The following is a 19,025-nucleotide window of genomic DNA, read 5'->3' as shown; positions in this document are numbered from 1 at the left end:
AGCTTTGTCTTTCGAAGCGATTACTTCTTTGATAGGGATATAGTTTGTGGTGAATCCCATTCTTTTCGCTCGCTTTTGTAGTCTGTCGATTTTTCCGAGCAAAGAAGCGGAGCAACCGCCCCATACCGTGCAACAATAGGTGAGCTTGGGGAGAACCAGGGAGTTTAATAACAGATTGAGGTCATGGTATTTATATCCAATTTGCTTGAGTTTGTTGAGTAGATAAAGGTCTGAGCACACTTTTTTGCAGATAAAGTTGACATGTGTCTCAAAGGTCAAGTGGGTGTCAAAAAATACACCAAGAATCTTGAAACTTTCTTGATTCTCAATAGAAGTTGGAATTGGTTGGATGGTACTCTTGAGTTTAATTGTGAGCTGTTTGGTTTTAGAACAATTAAGGAGAAAGTTATTCGATTCACACCATTCATATATCATACGTAAGGTTTCTTCAGTGCAATGACGACCATTTTTGACCCCAATTATTGGATTATTGTCATCGGCAAACTTGATCATTTGGCATTCCGAGTGATAGTTCACGTCTTCATCAATTTTCAAGTCGTCGTATGCTAGATTGAAACAGGGTGGGCCCATGATTGTACCCTGCGGGACGCCTTAATTGGGTGACATCAAGTCCGATGACCTTCCAGCCACGCAAACGAATTGACTTCTTTCAGTTATAAAGCTTCGAATGAAGTTTATTATGAAGGGACTCAAACCAGATATTTTTTTGAGCTGGGTTAGGACAAGCTCATGTTGTACTCTGTCGAACGCTTTGCTCAGATCTAAAAAAATCAGCTTGATATAATCATGATCACTAGTGTCTAGATTTTTGCAGGTATCCAGGATCTTCAGAAGGGCAAACTCAGTGGAGCCTCCTTGGCGAAAACCACACTGATTTCTCGATAACCATCGATTGTAGGGTTCTTTAAGGAAATTGTCGTAAACTAGTCGCTCGAAATGTCTCGCAATTACTGGGGTCACTGGTATAGGGCGGAGATTATTCAAGTCATTTACTTTAGCACTTTTTGGGACCGGAATTATCCGAGAACGTTTCAGACTGTTAGGGAATGAGGATGATGCTAGACATCTGTTATAAATCGAATGAATGGGTTCGGCTAGAATATGCGCATTATCTTTGAAAACCCATGTGGGAAGTTGATCGTATCCGACCGCTGTTTTCTTTAGGCCAAGCAAAGAGTAGTAGATCTGGTGAAGGGAAAGCTCTGGGATTGGTGAGTCGCCGACTACTTCATGAGGTGGTAAGTTTATTGGGCCATGTTGAGTTGATATATCAGTGAAGAAATTGCAAATTTCATCTGGGGTGAACGGTATTTGGGTGGTGCTATTTTGTTTTCGTCCAGTGTGCTGATTCACTACATTCCACCACTTCTGAGTACCTCGCCTTCCAGATCCCTTAAGCATGTTGTCTTTTATCAGATTTCGAATTTGGTCAGTCAGGAGAGAGACTTGTCGATGATTTCGCTTCCTGTTCAGTTGGTTACGTTTTTTCAGCAAGTGTTTAACTAGAGGAGTAATGTAATGAGGATCTTTATTTGAGAGTTTCACTTTTTTGAGGGGGCAGTTGAGGTCGAGAACTCCCTTTAGATGGTCCAGGAGACCCATCATTGCGACGTCAGGATCTGAGGTCGTGTAAACATATGTAAAATCTTCATAACTGAGTTGATTGTTGAAATTGAACACGTTCTGGTATCTTTGATCGCGAAAATAATGGAGACGTTTGATTGATGGGGTGGGGCATTTAGGTGAAACCAATATTGCTTTATGGTCAGTTTTGACGTTCGAGTCTGTGGTGTGAAATTCAAAGTGACTAGGGTTCGAGCATAGAACAAAATCGAGTTGACTCTTTCCGCAGGTGGGAGCATCGAGGCAGTTGGATACGTGAATACAGCTTGTGAGTTCGACTGTGGACAAGTCATTGAAGTCTCCTCCAATCATTAGTTCATAATTCGGATGGGTGAGCATGAGGTCTTCTGCAGTGCTGGCGAGGTAATCAACATAGTCTTTTTGTTTATTTAAGCATGGTGGGTAATACAGAACAACCAATATGAGCTTGGTTGGAGCTGTAATTTTTGTCCATAGGATCTCAAACTGTTGACATCTAGATACATTGATAGGTTGAATTTCAATATCTTCATGGTGATAGATGCAGACTCCACCACCTGTTTTTTTGTCGGAGTTGGAAGGTGTTCTATCGTGCCTTATGAGGTTGTAGTTGGGGATAAAAAAATTACTTGAGGGAAACTCTGAGTTGAACCAGGTTTCGGTGACACAGCAAAGTTGAATATTGTTTTCTAGAATATCTGCTAGTAAATCACTTGTGGCACCCGGTTTTTTGAGAGATCGAGCGTTTACAAACATTATTTTAGCCATTGATTTGTTAGCATGGTCTAGTCATACTGGTATCCAGACATCACCATCTTCTTTTTTTTCTTTTTTGGAGAGAAGGAGGTTTTTGATTCTCAGCTCTGATTTGCTGACGCCGGCTTGCATTAGACCATATCGTTTTTTCAGAGCTATTTCGGCTTTGAGTTCGTTTTCAGTAAGTTCCTGTGAGACTGAGAGTTTTTTACTGGAGTCGTAAGTTTTCAATTTCGATAATGAGGCTAAGATCAACCGTTTATCCCATGGGTTTTCAACATAAAATATGATGGTGCGGTGTTTATTTTCAACAAATTTTCCCACTCTTCGAACGTCCTTCAACTTAGCTTTTACATCTAAATGATTCAAAAGTGATAATACCGAATTTTTGTCACTCTCAAGTTTTTCCGGCATGTCTTCACTTTGAGGTTCAGGTATACCACGAACTCGAATTCCAAGATTGGCCTTTGATGTAGCAGTAGGTCTCTCGACTCTCTGTGTAGATTTCTCAGTTTCTTCTTTTGCGAGTCTTGGGGGAACATTTTTCAGGGGAGCCAATTCTTCTTTCAAAGTGTTTTCCACTGCTCTCTGAATTGTACTTTCGACTGAATCCAATGATTTGACTAGGTTCTTCTGGCTTCAAACTTGTGATAGAATTTCGCGACCGATACACATGAGACTTGTCTTCGTCATGTCGTTGAATACTCTTGTCACATCATCGTTGTCAGCCTCGAGCAGTTCTTCTATAGTTGGGTAGTAGTTCTTCGTCGATGGTAAACGTCGAGAGTGACCACGGGCACTCAACTCTCCGAATTGGCCATACTCTGAAAAACTATTTAATAAGTTTATCACAACAATTAGGCTAATTGATAATGTGATGATAAAACTATACACGCAAATAAAAAAAGTTTTAGTAAATTAGGTTTAATTGACAGCAGTTTTCTTGAAAAAAAAATCAAGCAAAGAAATGAAAAAGTTCGTTTTTTCTCTTTTCAACTATTTTTCTTGCCAGGGGTGTGCCACTTATAGCTTTCGAAACTAGTTTCTGTTGGGAAAAATTCGGTAGATTTTAGCTTTAATGACCATTTAAACAAGTTATCTTCACTTTATTTGGTCAAAATTAGAAGAAAATTTTTGAACAGTTTTTTCTCGACACTGCGCATTTTTTTAGAAACTTTTCTATGTCGTTCAGGTAACGATTTGAAAGGGCTTAAATATGATATATGACTCAACCAGTCCGATGATTATTTGTGGTGCCTGGTTTTGCGTGGAAAACAAAAGAACGAAAAAAACTAAAACACACCCCAATACGAAGTTACTCCATTGGTCAGAACAAAAATAAACAGTTCAAAAGAAAAGAAATAATGTTCAAAGGTGGCTGAAGACTGAATAACTGTTTAAATTCTTTTGCTCAAGGCGTTTATAATTCTTACGCTTGCGATTAGCAAGCCTTATCAAATGAGAATACAAACTTGTTTTTAAGGGTTAACAACTAGTTTAACAGAATCAATTGAATTCTTATGATGCTGTTGACTTGTTCAATTTTATGAAAATCAAATTTAACTACCGGGTAATAGTTACTACTCATGCTGTGTCTAGAACTCAAATCATTGTAAGTATAATTATAGAGTTTTGATAATAATTTTCGGCTTTAAGTTTGTCGACTTAAGCTCTGTCTGTGTAGTTTCGAAGTAATGTAGTGTAATTTGCATATGCTACATATATAATTATCGGGGATCCTGTATGGGCGTTACATGAATCTTTTTCCTATATTTTTTGACGAAATTTTCGGCCGAGTTTCAGCTTATTGGATGTCGGCTTCAGTTCTGTCGGCTTAGTTACCAATTGTTGTTTCATGAAAAAGTCAGGTAGCACTTGTGAGATCGATTAGACTCTGGGACCAATTTTTTGAATGCCGAATTCAACTCCACTAGGACCTCTTTGAAAAAAAACTTGAATAAATTCAAATACGAAAAAAAGCATTTTTTGTTTTTACACAAGCAAAGCTTGTTTTGTAGTATGAACTCTCTTTTTATAACCTACGTCGCAAATATTGTTGAGACGCAAATATTATGCAACAAAATGTGTTCAATTTGAAAGTGTTCTTTGTGATCAATAACCAGCTATTAAGTAAAGCCAGTGCTAAGGATATTAACACAGACTATTATATTAAAAATATCACTTTAGCTTCAAGGTATCATGGATCTGTAGCGTAGAGGTAGGGAAGGAGACCCGAACCAAAATAAGAGGGTTCGAACCTGGGCAAGGTCGGATATTTTTAATGATTTTTTTCATATACTAGTAAAAATGCGTTCGCTCTATAAATGGATGCTTGCTTGTCGGTATTTTTTTTCATATTGACTGATACAGCTTATGCGTCATAATTGGCGTGCGTCACTCAAGAAATTTTGTAGACTCAAAGTTTTATTCATTCAGTTTTTCCCAGTAGCGTTATCGGTCATACTTTTGCTTGTGTATGCGGAATGCAACTCGCCTCTGTGTTTTTATATCTCTCGTTTTTCCTTTTTATTCTTCAATTGTAACATAATTCGAAGTTCTTTTTTTAATCAGGGAGCTCTCTCCCTATAATTGTTGCATTACAAGTGGTGAGAAGCTCAGCTTCGCGTCTATGTCAAATGTTGTCTTGATTGTTTTAACATTTGTTTAGAACGACATGGTTCTATTGAATGATTTGTTCGAAGACTTCCAGGGAGCACCTCTTTCTTGGTCGCCACCTCCGTTAAATATGGGAAGAGAAAACAAGCAGCCTGTACTTTTGCAGCCTCCGTTTGCCAGTGATGGAGATGAGGATGATTCACCAATGACTTACGGCATCCGCTCTGTCGGTAGCACAGCAAACAGGCACAGAAACACAATGAGCAGCTCTAGGAGGTTGGGTAGTGTTGTTTCATCTCCAGGTAGGGGAATTGGGGCAGCCGGTCATCATTGGACATCAGGAAATGACCGCTCTAATAACCATCTCCATCATACTGTGAGTCAGAGCCAAAGCGACACAGTTAGAATACAGAATATGAGCTTGACGGCTTACAATGCCCCCAGTGACACAGCACATGCAGCTCTAAGCCTAAACAGCAGTCGTCGACCAAGTCTTAATTATATTAGCCACAAGCCACGGGAATCAGATGGCATAGTAGAATTTAACACACGGCCTGCTCTTTCAAGGTCAATCAAAAACGAAACTGAAATGAATGGTTCTCGGAATAGGAGAAGGCCATCCAGAAGTGTAGTTAATAGAGGCGGAACTGATTGCGATCCCGACCCAGAGTTCAGGTAATAGAGAGATACATTTACTAGATATTTTGCAGAGACGGGCAGAAACGCATCTCTTCAAAATTGAGTTTTTAATAAGAGACAAGGTTTTATGATCAAGTTTAGGGAATTAAAAGAGTATGATTGCACAGATTTTTGTCGGGCCTCAAGTTCGGTTCTATGTTTTGAAACAGCGACGACGAGAGCTTGGAATTGATGAGCTGCTCGGCCTACCCTTTGGAAAATTCGGGATACAATCTGAGATTGGTAAAAGACGGCGGAAACAAAAAGGAACCTCACACGAACCATCACCCTCCCCAGGACTCAGGTGGGTTGCGAGCACATGACTAAGGATGGAGGCCGAGGAAGCTGAAACACAATACTATTTCTGTATTATTTTGTTGTCGTGATGGACGTGTCGTAACGTAAATAAAATTGTGCTTAGAAAGCTGCGACGAGTGTGAGAGTGAATCGATGCACTATTCACTGCAGAGGCGGATGCGCATGCTAGATAATCGGCTGGGCAGACTGGAGACAAAAGTGATGTCAGAACTGAAGCTGATCACCGTTCTCCTAACTCAGTCAGCCACCAGTGACCAACACATTGGAACTCGTCTGCCGCACAACAGGCTAGAATCTCCGATGTCTCCTATTGCCGCTCCACAAACCACAGACTTCTTGCGCATCAGACCTAGTGCAGCTGGACTGCTCACATCTGGCAACTCAGACAGTCGGGACAACTTAGCAACCGACGGCTTCTTGAATGGTCCGAGTAACGTTGATGTGAGAAAGGAGCTGAGGAACACGCCCATCAATTCGCCTACTTCACTGTTTCCCCATTTGGAGCATGATTCTACTTTAGACGAAAATGGTGGCATGGAGGGTGACTCTGAATTGAGGTGCAGCTACGTACCTACCGCCAGCACAGTCTCTTCTTCTGTCATCGATATTTCGTGTACGAAATGTTTCTTCTTTAATCAGTTTCCTGCTTTCCTAAACTATGAATGTATGTGAATTTTGTATGTAATTATTACTTGTTATTGCGTGTCGACAGCCAACTTTAAAAAGTCGATGTAAAACTTATCTTCTTATTTAAAGAAATAATATTCTATAAAAAGTGCAATAAGATTTTTCTTTATTTTTACAACAGAATTAGTTTTGTTTTCACTTCTTTTATATTAGCTTTCGAACTTTGGGGCTTTATTGTGTATCGCAAGTGGTGCGAAGATCATCTTTGGTTCTATATCAAAAGTAATTTTGATTTCTTTCTGTATATTCCACTTATTTATTACACGAGCGTAGCGTAGTGTGATGGTACGACGCAACTATTTTTCTAACCTCAGTCGCAAATAAAAGTGCTTTTTTGGCGGCACTTTTCAATCGGTTGGCTGTATTAGCAGTATATTGCCAAGCTCTTTGGATTTTGATTAGTAATAGGCTAACACATTGATGTTTTTTCATTTTATCAATTGTACCGAAAAAGCTATTTGTTTCATAAAACAGAAGAATAATGTAAATCCCTTTTCAGAATATTTCCAACTTGATTTACTTCGCGAGATTTTTGAAATGCATAATTTGTTCGCAATTTAGTTTAATACTTGCTAATTTTCTTAATGCAACGTTAGTTTATTACATTCCAAATTTTTACATCCAGATTTTTTTGCATTTGGAAAGTTACTGAGTTTTTGCAGCTTTCTCGCTAAACTATGTCGTTTTTTCTTTTTAATTTTAATTGGGTTCAAATTGTTTTCGGTTAGTTTATCAAATCAGTCACTTATTGTTGCGTTGGCGCATTTTTCTCTCGTTTAGTTTCACAACTTTTTTTTCGTATGAACAATTTAATTTTGGCTCACTTTGGCGTCTACTCAAATATGTTTGGCTTAGTTCTAGCTCAATAAAATTTTCCGAGAGCCAGCGGTCAAGGAGAACGTGTCTGCGATTGTAAAAACTCTTTGGATTAAGATTCGATTAAAGTAGTTTAGACTCTTAAATAGATCATGATGGTTTTTGTTTTCAATTTTTTTTTCACGGTTTGACCTTTGATTTCTTTCTAACTTCAGTTTTTGTTTTTTGTTAAAAATAAGGTAAATTCAACAATCGAGCAGCAAAAGTTTAAAGGTCTAGAAAAACGTGATCAACTTCTGTTTTCAAAAGGGGAATTAAATCTTCAGATTTCCCAGCGAATCAAAAACTCTACGTGATATTCCAGTTTTCTCAAATAGGGTGATTTTTCTCATAAAGTGCTGCTAGGAAAATTTGTTTAAGAGTAATGAACGCACTGAAGACTATTATCTCTTATATAAGTCTTGCCGAGTTTTTTTGTTTATGTTTTTGTCAGGAAAACTCTCAAAAGTGTCTAAACTACAGATGTGCATTCATACATACTATTGATGCATTTATGAATGCAATTAGGTATAAATGCACTTTTTGAGTTCAATCAAAATTCATCAGCTGAAAGTGACGTAAGTAGCACTCTCCAAATACGAAAGCGGTAATGGCGCGAAAAAACGTGATTTATTTCTAGTTTCGAAAGTGGAATTTACTTTTTAAGAGTAATGAACGTAGTGGGTACTCTTATATAGGTCTTGCTGATTTTTTCAATTTTTTTACAGGAAAAAGTCTTAAAATTTGTGTAAGCTCAGTTATGATTTTTTAGCGATTTTCATGATGATTAATCTTAAAGTTCAGTGCATTTCCATTGTTAAAAGGAAGTCAAACTCCACTATTGAACAGCAAAAGTGTAAAGGTCACGAAAAATGTGATTGACTTCTAATTTCGAAATTGGATTTTTATTGTCAGATCCAAGTTTTTTGTATTGAAGTTTTTTCTCAAATTGTGTTAATTTTAACGAATAAGTGTCCATCATAAATTCAAAGACTTCCACGGCTTTTTTTTTCGAAGCTCAGAAGTTGAACAAAGGTCTTGAAAAAGTAAGTAGGTTTTTTCAGTTTCCTTGCGTTCATTACTATTTTCCATTTGTTCGTTAGCTTTGTTTAGGTTTCCAGTGGAATAAAAACGTTACCTATTTATCCAGTTTTTTCTAGTTGGGTTCATGCTATCAAAGAAGCACCAATCATAGATTGTTTAGAAATTCAAAGAGCTTAAATGGCATCTATTTTTTTCTTTGAAATTCGAAAGTTGAGATTTTTTCAAGAAAGTCAGTGTTTTTTTTTAATTGCGTTCATTGCTCTTTTCGATTTTTCGATGAGCTAATTTTTTGAAATTCCAAGAGTTTTAAGGCCACTTCTTTTTTTATTTTGAAATTCAAAACTTGAAGTTTTTTCAAAAAAAATTCTTTACTGTTTCCTTGCGTTCATTGACTCTTTCTTTTTCAATTGTCCGTCGGCTAGATTCTGAATCTTTAAATATTTGTGAGAAATTATTCCTTTTTCATAGGTAAGTATGATGCAATAAATTCGGAAAACGGTTTGATATTTGAAGCTGCAGCTTTGCAAATTATGAACAAACTATGATGAAAATAAACTGAAATGTTCAAGAATTTTTTGGCTCAATGTTGGCAAAATAGTAATCAAAATTGACAGGAAGATTCGAGACCCTCGATAGCCCCCCCCCCCCCACCAATTAAGTAATTCTGAGTAACAGTGGGCTCTCTATTATTTGCAAAAGGGGTCATTCATTTTGAAAACACCCGTTTAATGTCCCTTACTTGCATTTATTTTGCATCATTTTAAGTTTATCACCTTAATTGGTGCCTAATTGGATCTTGTTTTTAGTGCAAATTCGAGAAGCAGATGCAATTGGAAATTGCACAAGAGTTGATTCAGACGAAGAGACAGTCGTAAAAGCAGATCAACATGACATCATCTGTGATAGCGGTTTCCACCAACCTGGCGCACAATTAAATTCCGAGCAAATTCCACTTACATTTGTTTCTAAACCGAGGCCAGCTTTGTTAAACACTTCTATCTGACCTTTTTCCTTTAAACTTAATTTCCAAATCAAGAATTTTCTACATTCCTAATTAAGTGTTTGATATATTAGAATGATAAGTCAAGCACATATAATTTGTATTAATTTAAGATACCATAAAAAATATATATTTCCTCAAAGCTCTTAGGTCGAATGCAATATCAGTGCAAATACATATTGTTCTAACGGGATCAATGTAATGAATAATGTTATATAGGTCGTGATTGTTTTTTGTTTGACAGTTTTTTCACGAAAAGTCTTAAAACCTGTTCACGCTCAAGTTTGATTTTTCGCGGTTTGACTTTGATTTTTTCAAGAGCAGTTCATTTACTTGATGAAAGTAAATGAAGGCAAACTACATTATCGAACACTAAAGTGTCAAGATCACGATAAACTTGAATGACATCTAGTTTCTAAACTGGACTGTGTTTTTCTGAATTTTCAGCGGAACTTAAAATTACTAGATTATCCCATTTAGAGAATACTTGATCGACAAGCATTTTTAAGTTCTGCTGGGAAGTAAAATGAATTCCAGATTAGAAACTAGATATCATTCAAGTTTATCGTGATCTTGTCGCTTTTAGTGTTCGATAATGTAGTTTGCCTTCATTTATTTTGATCAAGTTTTCTCTAAATGGGATAATCTAAGGCAAAAAGTGCCAATCGTAAATAAATATGAGTTTCAACGTTGTTTTTTTTTCTGTGAGTTCGAAAGCTGAAAAACTTCCAGTTTTTTGGGCTCACTTTAAACTTTTTTAACTGTCGTTGGTTATAGTTTTGTTTCCCACTCGAACAGCAAAAGTGTGGAGGCCACGAAAAACGTGATGATCTTCTAGTTTCGTAAATGGGTTTTATATTTCAGATTTTTCTGCGGAAACAAAAATGTTAACTTTTGATCCAGTTTTCGCAAGTTGGGTTACTTTTGTCAAAAAAGTGTCCATCGTAAATTGTTCTGGGTATCAAAGTGCTTCGCGGCCATTGATTTTTTTGACGTTGGAAAGTTGATGCTTATCCAAAAATAATTCACTATTTAATTAGGAGTAGTCAACGTAGTGAAAACTCCTAGATAGGTGTTGGTAATTTTTTTTATTCAGGAATGCTCTATTAACTACAGATGTGCATTCATACATATAAATGCATATATGAATGCACTCAGTATATATTCACTTGGTTGAGTTCAATTGGAATCTGAGTTCAATTTGAGTTCAATTGGAATCCATCTGCTCAAGGTTACGTAATTAGCACTCCAAATACGAAATTGGAAATGGCGCAAAGAAACGAACTATTTCTAGTTCGAAAGTGGAATTTTTAGATTTCTAGAAGATTAAAAAAAAGTCTTACCTATTGACCCAGTTTTCTGAAGTTGAGTTGATGTTATCAAAGTGGCGCCAATTGTCAATTATTCTAGAAATTCAAAGAGTTTAAAGGGCATCTAATTTATCAGATTCGAAATTCCAAAATTTTGATTTTTTTTTTTCAACAAAAACATCCAGTTTTCATGAGAGCATTAAATTTGTCTAAGTCTGCAACGTTGAATCGAAGTATCCTAATCAAAATCATTGTTTTTCAATGTGCGAACTGAACTATAAGATATGCCAAATTGTGGACAATTTTGGTGATCTTTAGCAATTTAATCAGTCAAAATTTATACCATTTAAAATAATTAATTTTTCTGACTTGGTTTTTCCATGTGGAAATGAGCGAAAAATAAAATCCATTGTCGAAATAGGCAGTTTTAGGTAAATGCATTTCGTTCAGATTCTTTGACTGAAATTATATTCCCAACAATTTAGCATTAATTGATAAAGTCAAACTTTCGAACAGCGTGATTGCTCATTACGCGAACTAAACTTAACTTTTTCAGTTTAATTTTGTTTCGACCGTTCGAAAAATATAGAGGAACTTGGTATTCGGTGTTGTTTTGTTTCCACGCGAAATTAGTTATCAGAAAAAAAAAATTTTCATCGAAATGGGTCAATTGGTATATTATATTAAGGCGCTTTGAGTCGTGATTTGATCAACATATAAAAATTTCGAAGCAATTTTATCAGTGTCGAGATAAACCGATCCTAAATTTTTGATTTTTGGTTTAATTTTTGGTCTAATTTTGTAGCTAATAATGTGGGCGTACAGAATTAAGCTGTCAAATCTTAACTTTGTTTTACTTGAGTGAAGTAGTTTTTGTGCGCCTTTTTGGGAATCAAAACTTCGAAACTCAAAGTAGCTGGTGTCTGTTACATTTGAACAATAAAAACTGGTTTTGATGCAAGATGATGACACAGCTTGATCTTTCAGTATATCGATTTTTTTAAATACAAAATTAGCATTTTCTTTAGAAAATCTGTATTCGAAGGGAGGTGCCAACTGCTGCACGTTCTTTAGGAATATTTATTTTTTAGCTATAACATTGCAAAAAAAAATTTCTGTTTTTTAATTTTTTTTTTTGCAAAAAGTACCTGATAAGCTTGATGATTTCGGTTATGTTAGATTGATAAATTTTCACAATTTTTTCTGAACTTTTTACTTACTATTTCACTAAGTTTTTCGTTGGTGGCAATTGTTTGGAACTTTGACAATCAGTTTTTTTGATTTTTTTTATGGTCGTAAAGATTTTTTTCGGTTGTTTTTCAGGATGAATCTTAAATTTCACTTTGTCGCGTTTTGATTTTTGATTTCTTTTTAAGTTTAAAACTTTTTTTGTTAAAAGGAATGCAAACTCCACTATCAAATTTCAAAACTTTAAAGGTAGAAAAAAACGTGATTGACTTCTTGTTTCAAATTGATAGTTACTTGCCAGATTTTCCAACGATAAGATTTCACTTCTTGACTTTTTTTCTCAAATTGGGTTAATTTCCTCTAAAAAAGTAAATTTTAAGTTTTTTTGTAATTTCAAAGATCTTTGGGGCATCATTTTTTCTTTGAAATGAGGAAGTTGGTATTTTTTCGGTAACGAGCGAATATAGGTTGTTGTTCCGGATTCTGCAAATGTAAATGAATTCCGCAAGTGAGGATTCCGTTTACAGTTTGCATTTTGCGGACTCCGTCTACAATGTGTGGATTTCATTCACAGTTGCGGATTCCACGACAGCTATAACACATGTTTTGATTTAATTGAGGATTCCACAAACTGTTCCAGGTTCGGCAAATTTTGTTGCGGATTCCACAAGTTTTGTTGTGGATTCCACATTGTTGCCTGTTTTTTGGAGCGATTTTGAGCAATACGGTGGTTAGGCTATTTGTCCGTGGAATTTAAAACAGCAAAGAGTATCAAAGAAAAATAGCAATGTTTCTGATCCCGAAAACAATTCTGTTTCTGGCTTGTTGCGGAGTCAGCTCAAAATTCACAAGAAGCAATTAACATTTTTTCAAATGTTTTCTGTGAACGCTTTGAAAACTTCTTAAAGTTCGTGCTAAGTTTCGGATTTTTTCCGTGAAAAACTTTAAAAAGTCTATCGCGAACAAAATAATAGCTTTTATCTAAAAGTTCATGTTTTTTTGTGTCGTCCTTCTAAACTTTCGAGCTTTTTATTCGAAATTCCTTGGCTAGAGGAACCATTGTCTGTCAAGGACGACTTGAAAGAGTCGCGACAAAGAATTTGAGTGAGTTTCAAAAATGGCTACAGCTGCGCTGAAATTATAAAATGCCCAATCATGATAAGTTTTCGTTTGTGAATGTATTGTGAATTTCTAATGCACATTTTTTGAACAGAACAATTTTTTTTCAATTCCCAATGCGCTAAACGAAATAGATGGATTCATACTCCGGGCTTTTTTGCTTTTTTTTGCGTTCGTTTAAAGATTTTGAGCTAGTTTATGAAAAAAAAATTCATGATAAAGATCTCTCGAACGCTAATTGAGAAAAGAACAATACGTTTTTTCATCTATAAGAGAAAGTTTCGAAATCTTTAATTTGCAGTCTAATTCTCACTGAAAAAAGAGACTTGCTTTTTTTAAGTGTCAATGAACGAAGTGAAGACATACATTCAAAGTTGTTTTTTTGGTTGTTTTCTGAGGAAACTTTCAGAATATCAGTTTTTGGTTTTCAATTGATTCGTGCTTCATTGGCAACTTTTCTTATGAATGTAAACATTTTTTATGATTTTGCAGTAGAATAAAAAAATTAGTCCTCTTTTCTGGCGTATGTTAGTTATACCAAAAATCATCTTCGTACCATAAACTTTTTTTGCAAATTCAAAGAGATTTAGGGTCACAATTTTTTTTGGAAACTACTAAAAAAATATTCAATTGTTTTCTTTGAGCTCAGTGTCGCTATTCGAACTTCTTTTTCACTAATCTAATACTTTCAGATTGCGTTTATCGTTTTGTGGATGTATTATTGAAATCAAATTTCGAACGCATTAGAAGTAGAACTCTCTAGTTAGAACTGGCAAAGGTGCAATCGTCTGTCAAAAAATTGAGTAAAGCTCTTCAAGTTTTTAGCAGAAAAAGGTGATTTTAATTATTTTTTTAATTGGTGAAACTTTTCGTAAAAATTACACTTTAAGACTGCCAATTGAATTGTTTCTAGCGTGTTATTATTTGTTTGTTGTTTTTTTATTTCGATTTAAATAAAATGTTCACAAGAACTGGATCTAGCATTTTCGAAATTAAACCTTCGAAAATTTGGAAAATTTATTTAAGGTCGACCACAGGGGCGGATTTAGGGGGCGGGGAATATTACGCTCTTTCCACATGGATTCGACCCCCTGTCGACCCTAAGAGACCCCCTTGTACTAATTTGGGATATCTACTTTCGGCCGACGAACCCTAAAGCTTTTCGGAACACGCCTTTGGCGCCAATATGTACTTAAGTTGAAGGGGGTGCCTAAAAACCGCGATTTTTTGGTAAAAAATTCCTAAAAGTGCCTAAAAACGGCGTTTGGCCTGTTTTTTCGAAAATTTGCCTGCGGCACAGACAATTTGGCCAAAGCAGAGTCTTTTTAGCGCTTTGGGAGAGCTCGAAAATCCAATTTGGAAAAAAGGTCGACACTATTTTCGAAAACTTTTTGAAATTTCGACTCACCCTGGAGAAAATCTTGGAGCCGTCCCTGGTCGACCAAATTAGTTTTCTCAGCTCTCGCAAATCACTTAAAAACCTTATTTTGACCAAATTGTATACACCGCAAAATCCACTCCCACCCCCTTTAAACTGGATCCTGTTTCAATTGAGATACCTTTGTCAAGTTTGATATTTTCAAATGTGTCATTGTTTTGAACAAATCTTGTTATTTTTGTTCTTCGGAATTAGGGACTATCTGACCATGCTCCGTGGTTCCGAATGATAATGTCTGGACGTTTTTTTTAAATCATAAAAAGAAGGTTTTTCGTGAAATACAATTCATAATTTTTGCAAACAAGCTGTTTGCTTTGCTTGTTTTTCGAATTAACCAAAAATTAGGTTTTCAATTTTTTTAAACTTAATTCAAATTTTATCGTTTCAAAATAGCTGTTCTGCGATTATCGTTGGCTGAGAATATCTTGTTTTGCCTGGCTTCTTTGTTTCTTACCCTTTTAACTCCAAACAGTTAAGCACCATACAATTCCGTGATACGTCGCTGAAATATGATTGGATGCCAAAACGCCATCCTTCGACAGCATTTGTTGTCCAATGTAGTTCAATTTGGGCATAATTTTAAAGCTTCCGACAGCCAACCAAAAAATTCATTCAATAATCCAATAAATTGAGCGTTTCGGGATGACTGCTCGTGATCAGTTGCCGCTAAAATGATTTGCTCGTGATCATTTGATTCACTGTCATACCGGATAAAATTTCCAAAAGCTTCGGGAATCTTGAAATTGCGTCCAACGGTGATGGTGGCATATTAACATCTAGCTGCTACGTGTACGCATGTCTGTTCGAAACATTTTGTCTTAAGGTGTAAGGGCTAACTGAGTGCCCAAACCATTTGCTATCGGCAAGATCGCGCTGGCAGCTACGACAATCGGTGTATACCTCTCGTTGAGTTATTTTAATTTCTTGATCAAGTTTCGTGCATTTCATTCTCTGCCATGTCATGATTTTGTTCTCCACCGTCTCTATCAGTTCGTTTTTTTTCTGTAATGGCAGATGCTCGACATTTATGTGTTTGGTATTTTGGCAAATCCAGTTTTCAATTTTTTTTTTGATTGAAAAAAAATTCGTGGCCTGACGCTTTAAAAATTGGCTTGTTTTGAAATGAAACTCGATTTCGAAAGAAGACTCAATCACAATTTGTTTTCAAGTGGATGCAAATTGTTTCTAGTTTGAGGAAAGCATAAAACGATTCTCTGAATTTCATTTTTGTGAGAAATATGACGTCAAACTGTTATGAGTTGGCACGAGCGTATTTTTCCAGTTATCTTTGTTGTTTTTTGAAAATGACTAAATTTAGCAAAAATGGTAACGGGTGAAATATCGTTTTAAATTTGAGCTCGGGACAACAATAACTTTCAGGTGATTTCCAAAAAAAACTTCCATTAAAAAAGGCTAAGAAAAAGTCGAAATTTATCTGATGAAAAAGATCGATCACAAACTTTTTGTCACATTCTGCGAAAGTCGGAACAATTACGCAAGCGTCGATCAGAGTCCTGAATAACATGTGAAGCCTCATTTTAGCATGTATGATTGAGATAAACCAAGTTTTTCATTGTGATGTATGCGTTAGTTGCAGGATGAACTTTGATGTGATAGGAGTTCATACAGCAGCAATTTTGGTGTAAAAGTTATAAAATAGGAGGTAATTGGTCGTGGATTTAATTTGTTTAGCAGTAAAATGACTAGATTGTAATTTTAACAAAGTTAAATTGGCTGTTAATAATAGGACACCGTTTGTTTATCTTGAAGTTTTTGTTTTGGTTGGAAAAATAGGCATTTTGCGATGTCGGCTATTTTGCCGGTTTAGGCGATGGATAATTGAAAATTTTTCAAAAATATATTATAATTGTGTAAAAATGGATGCCACGTCAGCTGTTTTTTAAAAGCATGCTGGGAAAACTGCAGAAATTGACTTTCTTATGGTTTTTTATTGGCTTTTAAAATGGCGTTAGTTATTGCTCATATGGGCTAACGAATTATGAAATGAGATTTTTTTTTATAAAAACTTCTCCAGAACCCACGTTTTTAGTTCAACATTACTGCTGATATCTTGTTTTAAGAACTACCTAGATGAACATAATGGTTAAAAATAGGATTAACGTAAAAATTGAACGTAAACGTCGATGAACGTAAAGGCCAACAAAGTTAAAAATAAGTTAGGTGTTTTTTTTTCATAAGACGACCTCATAGGAGATTATCATTTTTTAAATTTTGCCAGTTAAAATGTCCGGTTCGAATAACTCAATAATTGGAAAAAATTTAGAATGTTCAAAAGTTTCCGACCACAATTTCTCAGACAAAAATAATCAATTGAAATCTTAAAATGAGTTTTTTCTTATTTGAATACAAAGTTAGTCAATTTTTTTTTCGAGACCAGCTTCTCAGTGAACGGTAGCGTCCCTGTTCAGTCTTCTGTTGTTGCCAGAATCAGCGGGCAACGATTCGGGAAAGAACCTCCAGCTGCTGCGACCTCGTTTCCTATCAACCATGCCAGATTTGCCTTCAGACACGGAACCTAATCAAATAATCCTTTCGAACGCACTTTGAAACAATGACAGCCGGGTAATCCGAGAGTAGCAACGAACGTTCTGACCATAATCATTAGAAAACTATTGATTAGAAAGTTTTTAAGGCAAATTGGACAAAAATTTTTGTAGAAGGTTGACTAGAAAAATTTTTAAAAAAAATTAAAAAAATTTACAAAATTTTTTGCAGAAAATTTTTGGGTTTTTTGAAGATTTTGATTCCAAAAGAAACTAAAAAAAACTTTAAAAAATATTTGAACTTGCTTAAAATCAAGTTTTAAGGTCTTAAATTAGGCATAACTTCTGTCCGCTTTTGTTGTAAGCCTGATCGCTTGCTCCATTCGCTCGATATAAGACGAAAAATAAAAAATTTCGAACCGGTTTTTCTCGACACTGACGAAAAATTTTGGGAATTTTTAAACGTGTTTCGAATTTCGACTGTAAGAGCTTTAATATGATGTATCACTCATTCTGGCCCGAAGATTATTTGTTTTCCATATAAAATCAGGTATCAGCAAAAGAGAAAAAACTAAAACACCCGAATTCAAAGTTCCTCCCCATTTTCCATTTTCAATGCACGGAAGAAAAATTTTTTATTTTCATGTTTTTAAGAGAAACAAATAGTTCTTACAAACAAGAAATTCAAAAAGTGATTTGGTATTTGACCAAGCTCACTAGCTTTTATTTTATAATTAGAACAAATAGTTTAGAAAACTGTTTTTGGTTTTTTGAACTCGAAACAAAACGTCAGAAACGCAGAGAAGACTCCGCATGAGGGCAATTCTTCGATTGTTCTAACCATGGGCGAATCTAGGATTTTCAATTTTCTCAAAAAGGCGGGGGGTGGGCCAATACATACCCGAAACTTTATCGCGGGTCGACATGCTCGATTTATGTTTTGACTTTTTCGACAAAAATCGGTTGTCTCAATTTTCTCGACCAAATATTGAAAAGTTTCAATTTTCTTGACCGAATTTTGGTATGGTTTCGGCTATTTTGACCGAAATGTGGTATATTTCGATTTTTCGACCCAACAAAAAAAGTGTTTGACTTTGTTCGACCAAGTTTAGATATTTTTCGCCTTTCTCGGCCGGAATCGGGTTTGTTTCGACCGTGATTGACCCATGTTTTGAGTTTCTTGACCGAAATTGGGTGTGTTTTGACTTTTTTGACGTTTGTTTTGACTTTCTCGACCAAAATTTAGTATGTTTCGACTTTTTCTACCTATGTTTTGACTTTGTGCTGGACCTATGCTTCGACTTTCGCGACCAAAATTGGGTATGTTTTGACTTTCCCAACCTGTTTCGACTTTGTGCTCGACCTATGTTTCGATTTTCTCGACGAGAACTGGGTATGTTTCGACTATCTTGACCTATGTTTTTGCTCGACCAAAATTGGATATGTTTTGACTTTCTTGACCGAAATTGGTTATGTTTCGACTTTCTCGACATATGTTTCGACTTTTTCGAACAAAATTGGGTCTATTTTGATATTGGGCTTGACTTAGAATTGCTTCTCGACCGCAGATTTTCAGTCGCAAAACTGCAAGTGCTCGATTTTCAAAGTCGTGACATAAGTCAAGAAGCTCCGCGCGGGATATATCTTAGGGCCAGACACATTATTTTAAGTTATAGAAGTTTTTCACGGATCTTACTAGGAAGTTGAAACATCCTTGCGTTAAAACGCAAAATTCTTATATGCTTAATTTTAAATCTGTTGAATCGCTTTTCAAAAAGATTGAATCGAATTTGAAAACGCTTGAATAGATATCGATTTTTAAAAACGATTGAATCGATTTTAAAAACTAAAAAAAAAACTAGACGCTTTATACGCCACTTTGATGCAAC

The 19,025-nt window shown here is 35.6% G+C and overlaps 2 protein-coding genes and 1 long non-coding RNA gene across 3 annotated transcripts in view; 1 reads left to right on the top strand and 2 right to left on the bottom strand.

The window, feature by feature from the left end:
* Window positions 1-612: 612 nt before the first annotated feature.
* LOC134841708 (uncharacterized) lies at window positions 613-2,379 on the bottom strand. Its single transcript, XM_063857741.1, has one exon. The coding sequence runs from the start codon at window positions 2,377-2,379 to the stop codon at window positions 613-615; it is 1,767 nt and encodes a 588-aa protein (XP_063713811.1).
* A 2,595-nt stretch (window positions 2,380-4,974) lies between these two features.
* LOC134842829 (uncharacterized) lies at window positions 4,975-9,686 on the top strand. The gene is made up of 4 exons (XM_063859328.1): window positions 4,975-5,670; window positions 5,844-5,977; window positions 6,095-6,604; window positions 9,384-9,686. Exons 1-4 carry the CDS (start codon window positions 5,054-5,056, stop codon window positions 9,578-9,580), a joined length of 1,458 nt encoding a protein of 485 aa, XP_063715398.1. The 5' UTR covers window positions 4,975-5,053; the 3' UTR covers window positions 9,581-9,686.
* Window positions 9,687-16,889: 7,203 nt separating this feature from the next.
* The window catches only part of LOC134842794 (uncharacterized), a 76,007-nt gene continuing 73,871 nt past the window's right edge, over window positions 16,890-19,025 (bottom strand). The window contains exon 3 of the long non-coding RNA XR_010162552.1: window positions 16,890-17,168. This is a non-coding gene — a long non-coding RNA (uncharacterized LOC134842794). The remainder of the gene's footprint in view (window positions 17,169-19,025) is intronic.

The sequence above is a fragment of the Symsagittifera roscoffensis genome, chromosome 3, assembly GCF_963678635.1.
Source record: "Symsagittifera roscoffensis chromosome 3, txSymRosc1.1, whole genome shotgun sequence".
NCBI lineage: Eukaryota > Metazoa > Xenacoelomorpha > Acoela > Convolutidae > Symsagittifera > Symsagittifera roscoffensis.
This window is presented reverse-complemented; position numbering and strand designations above follow the sequence as displayed.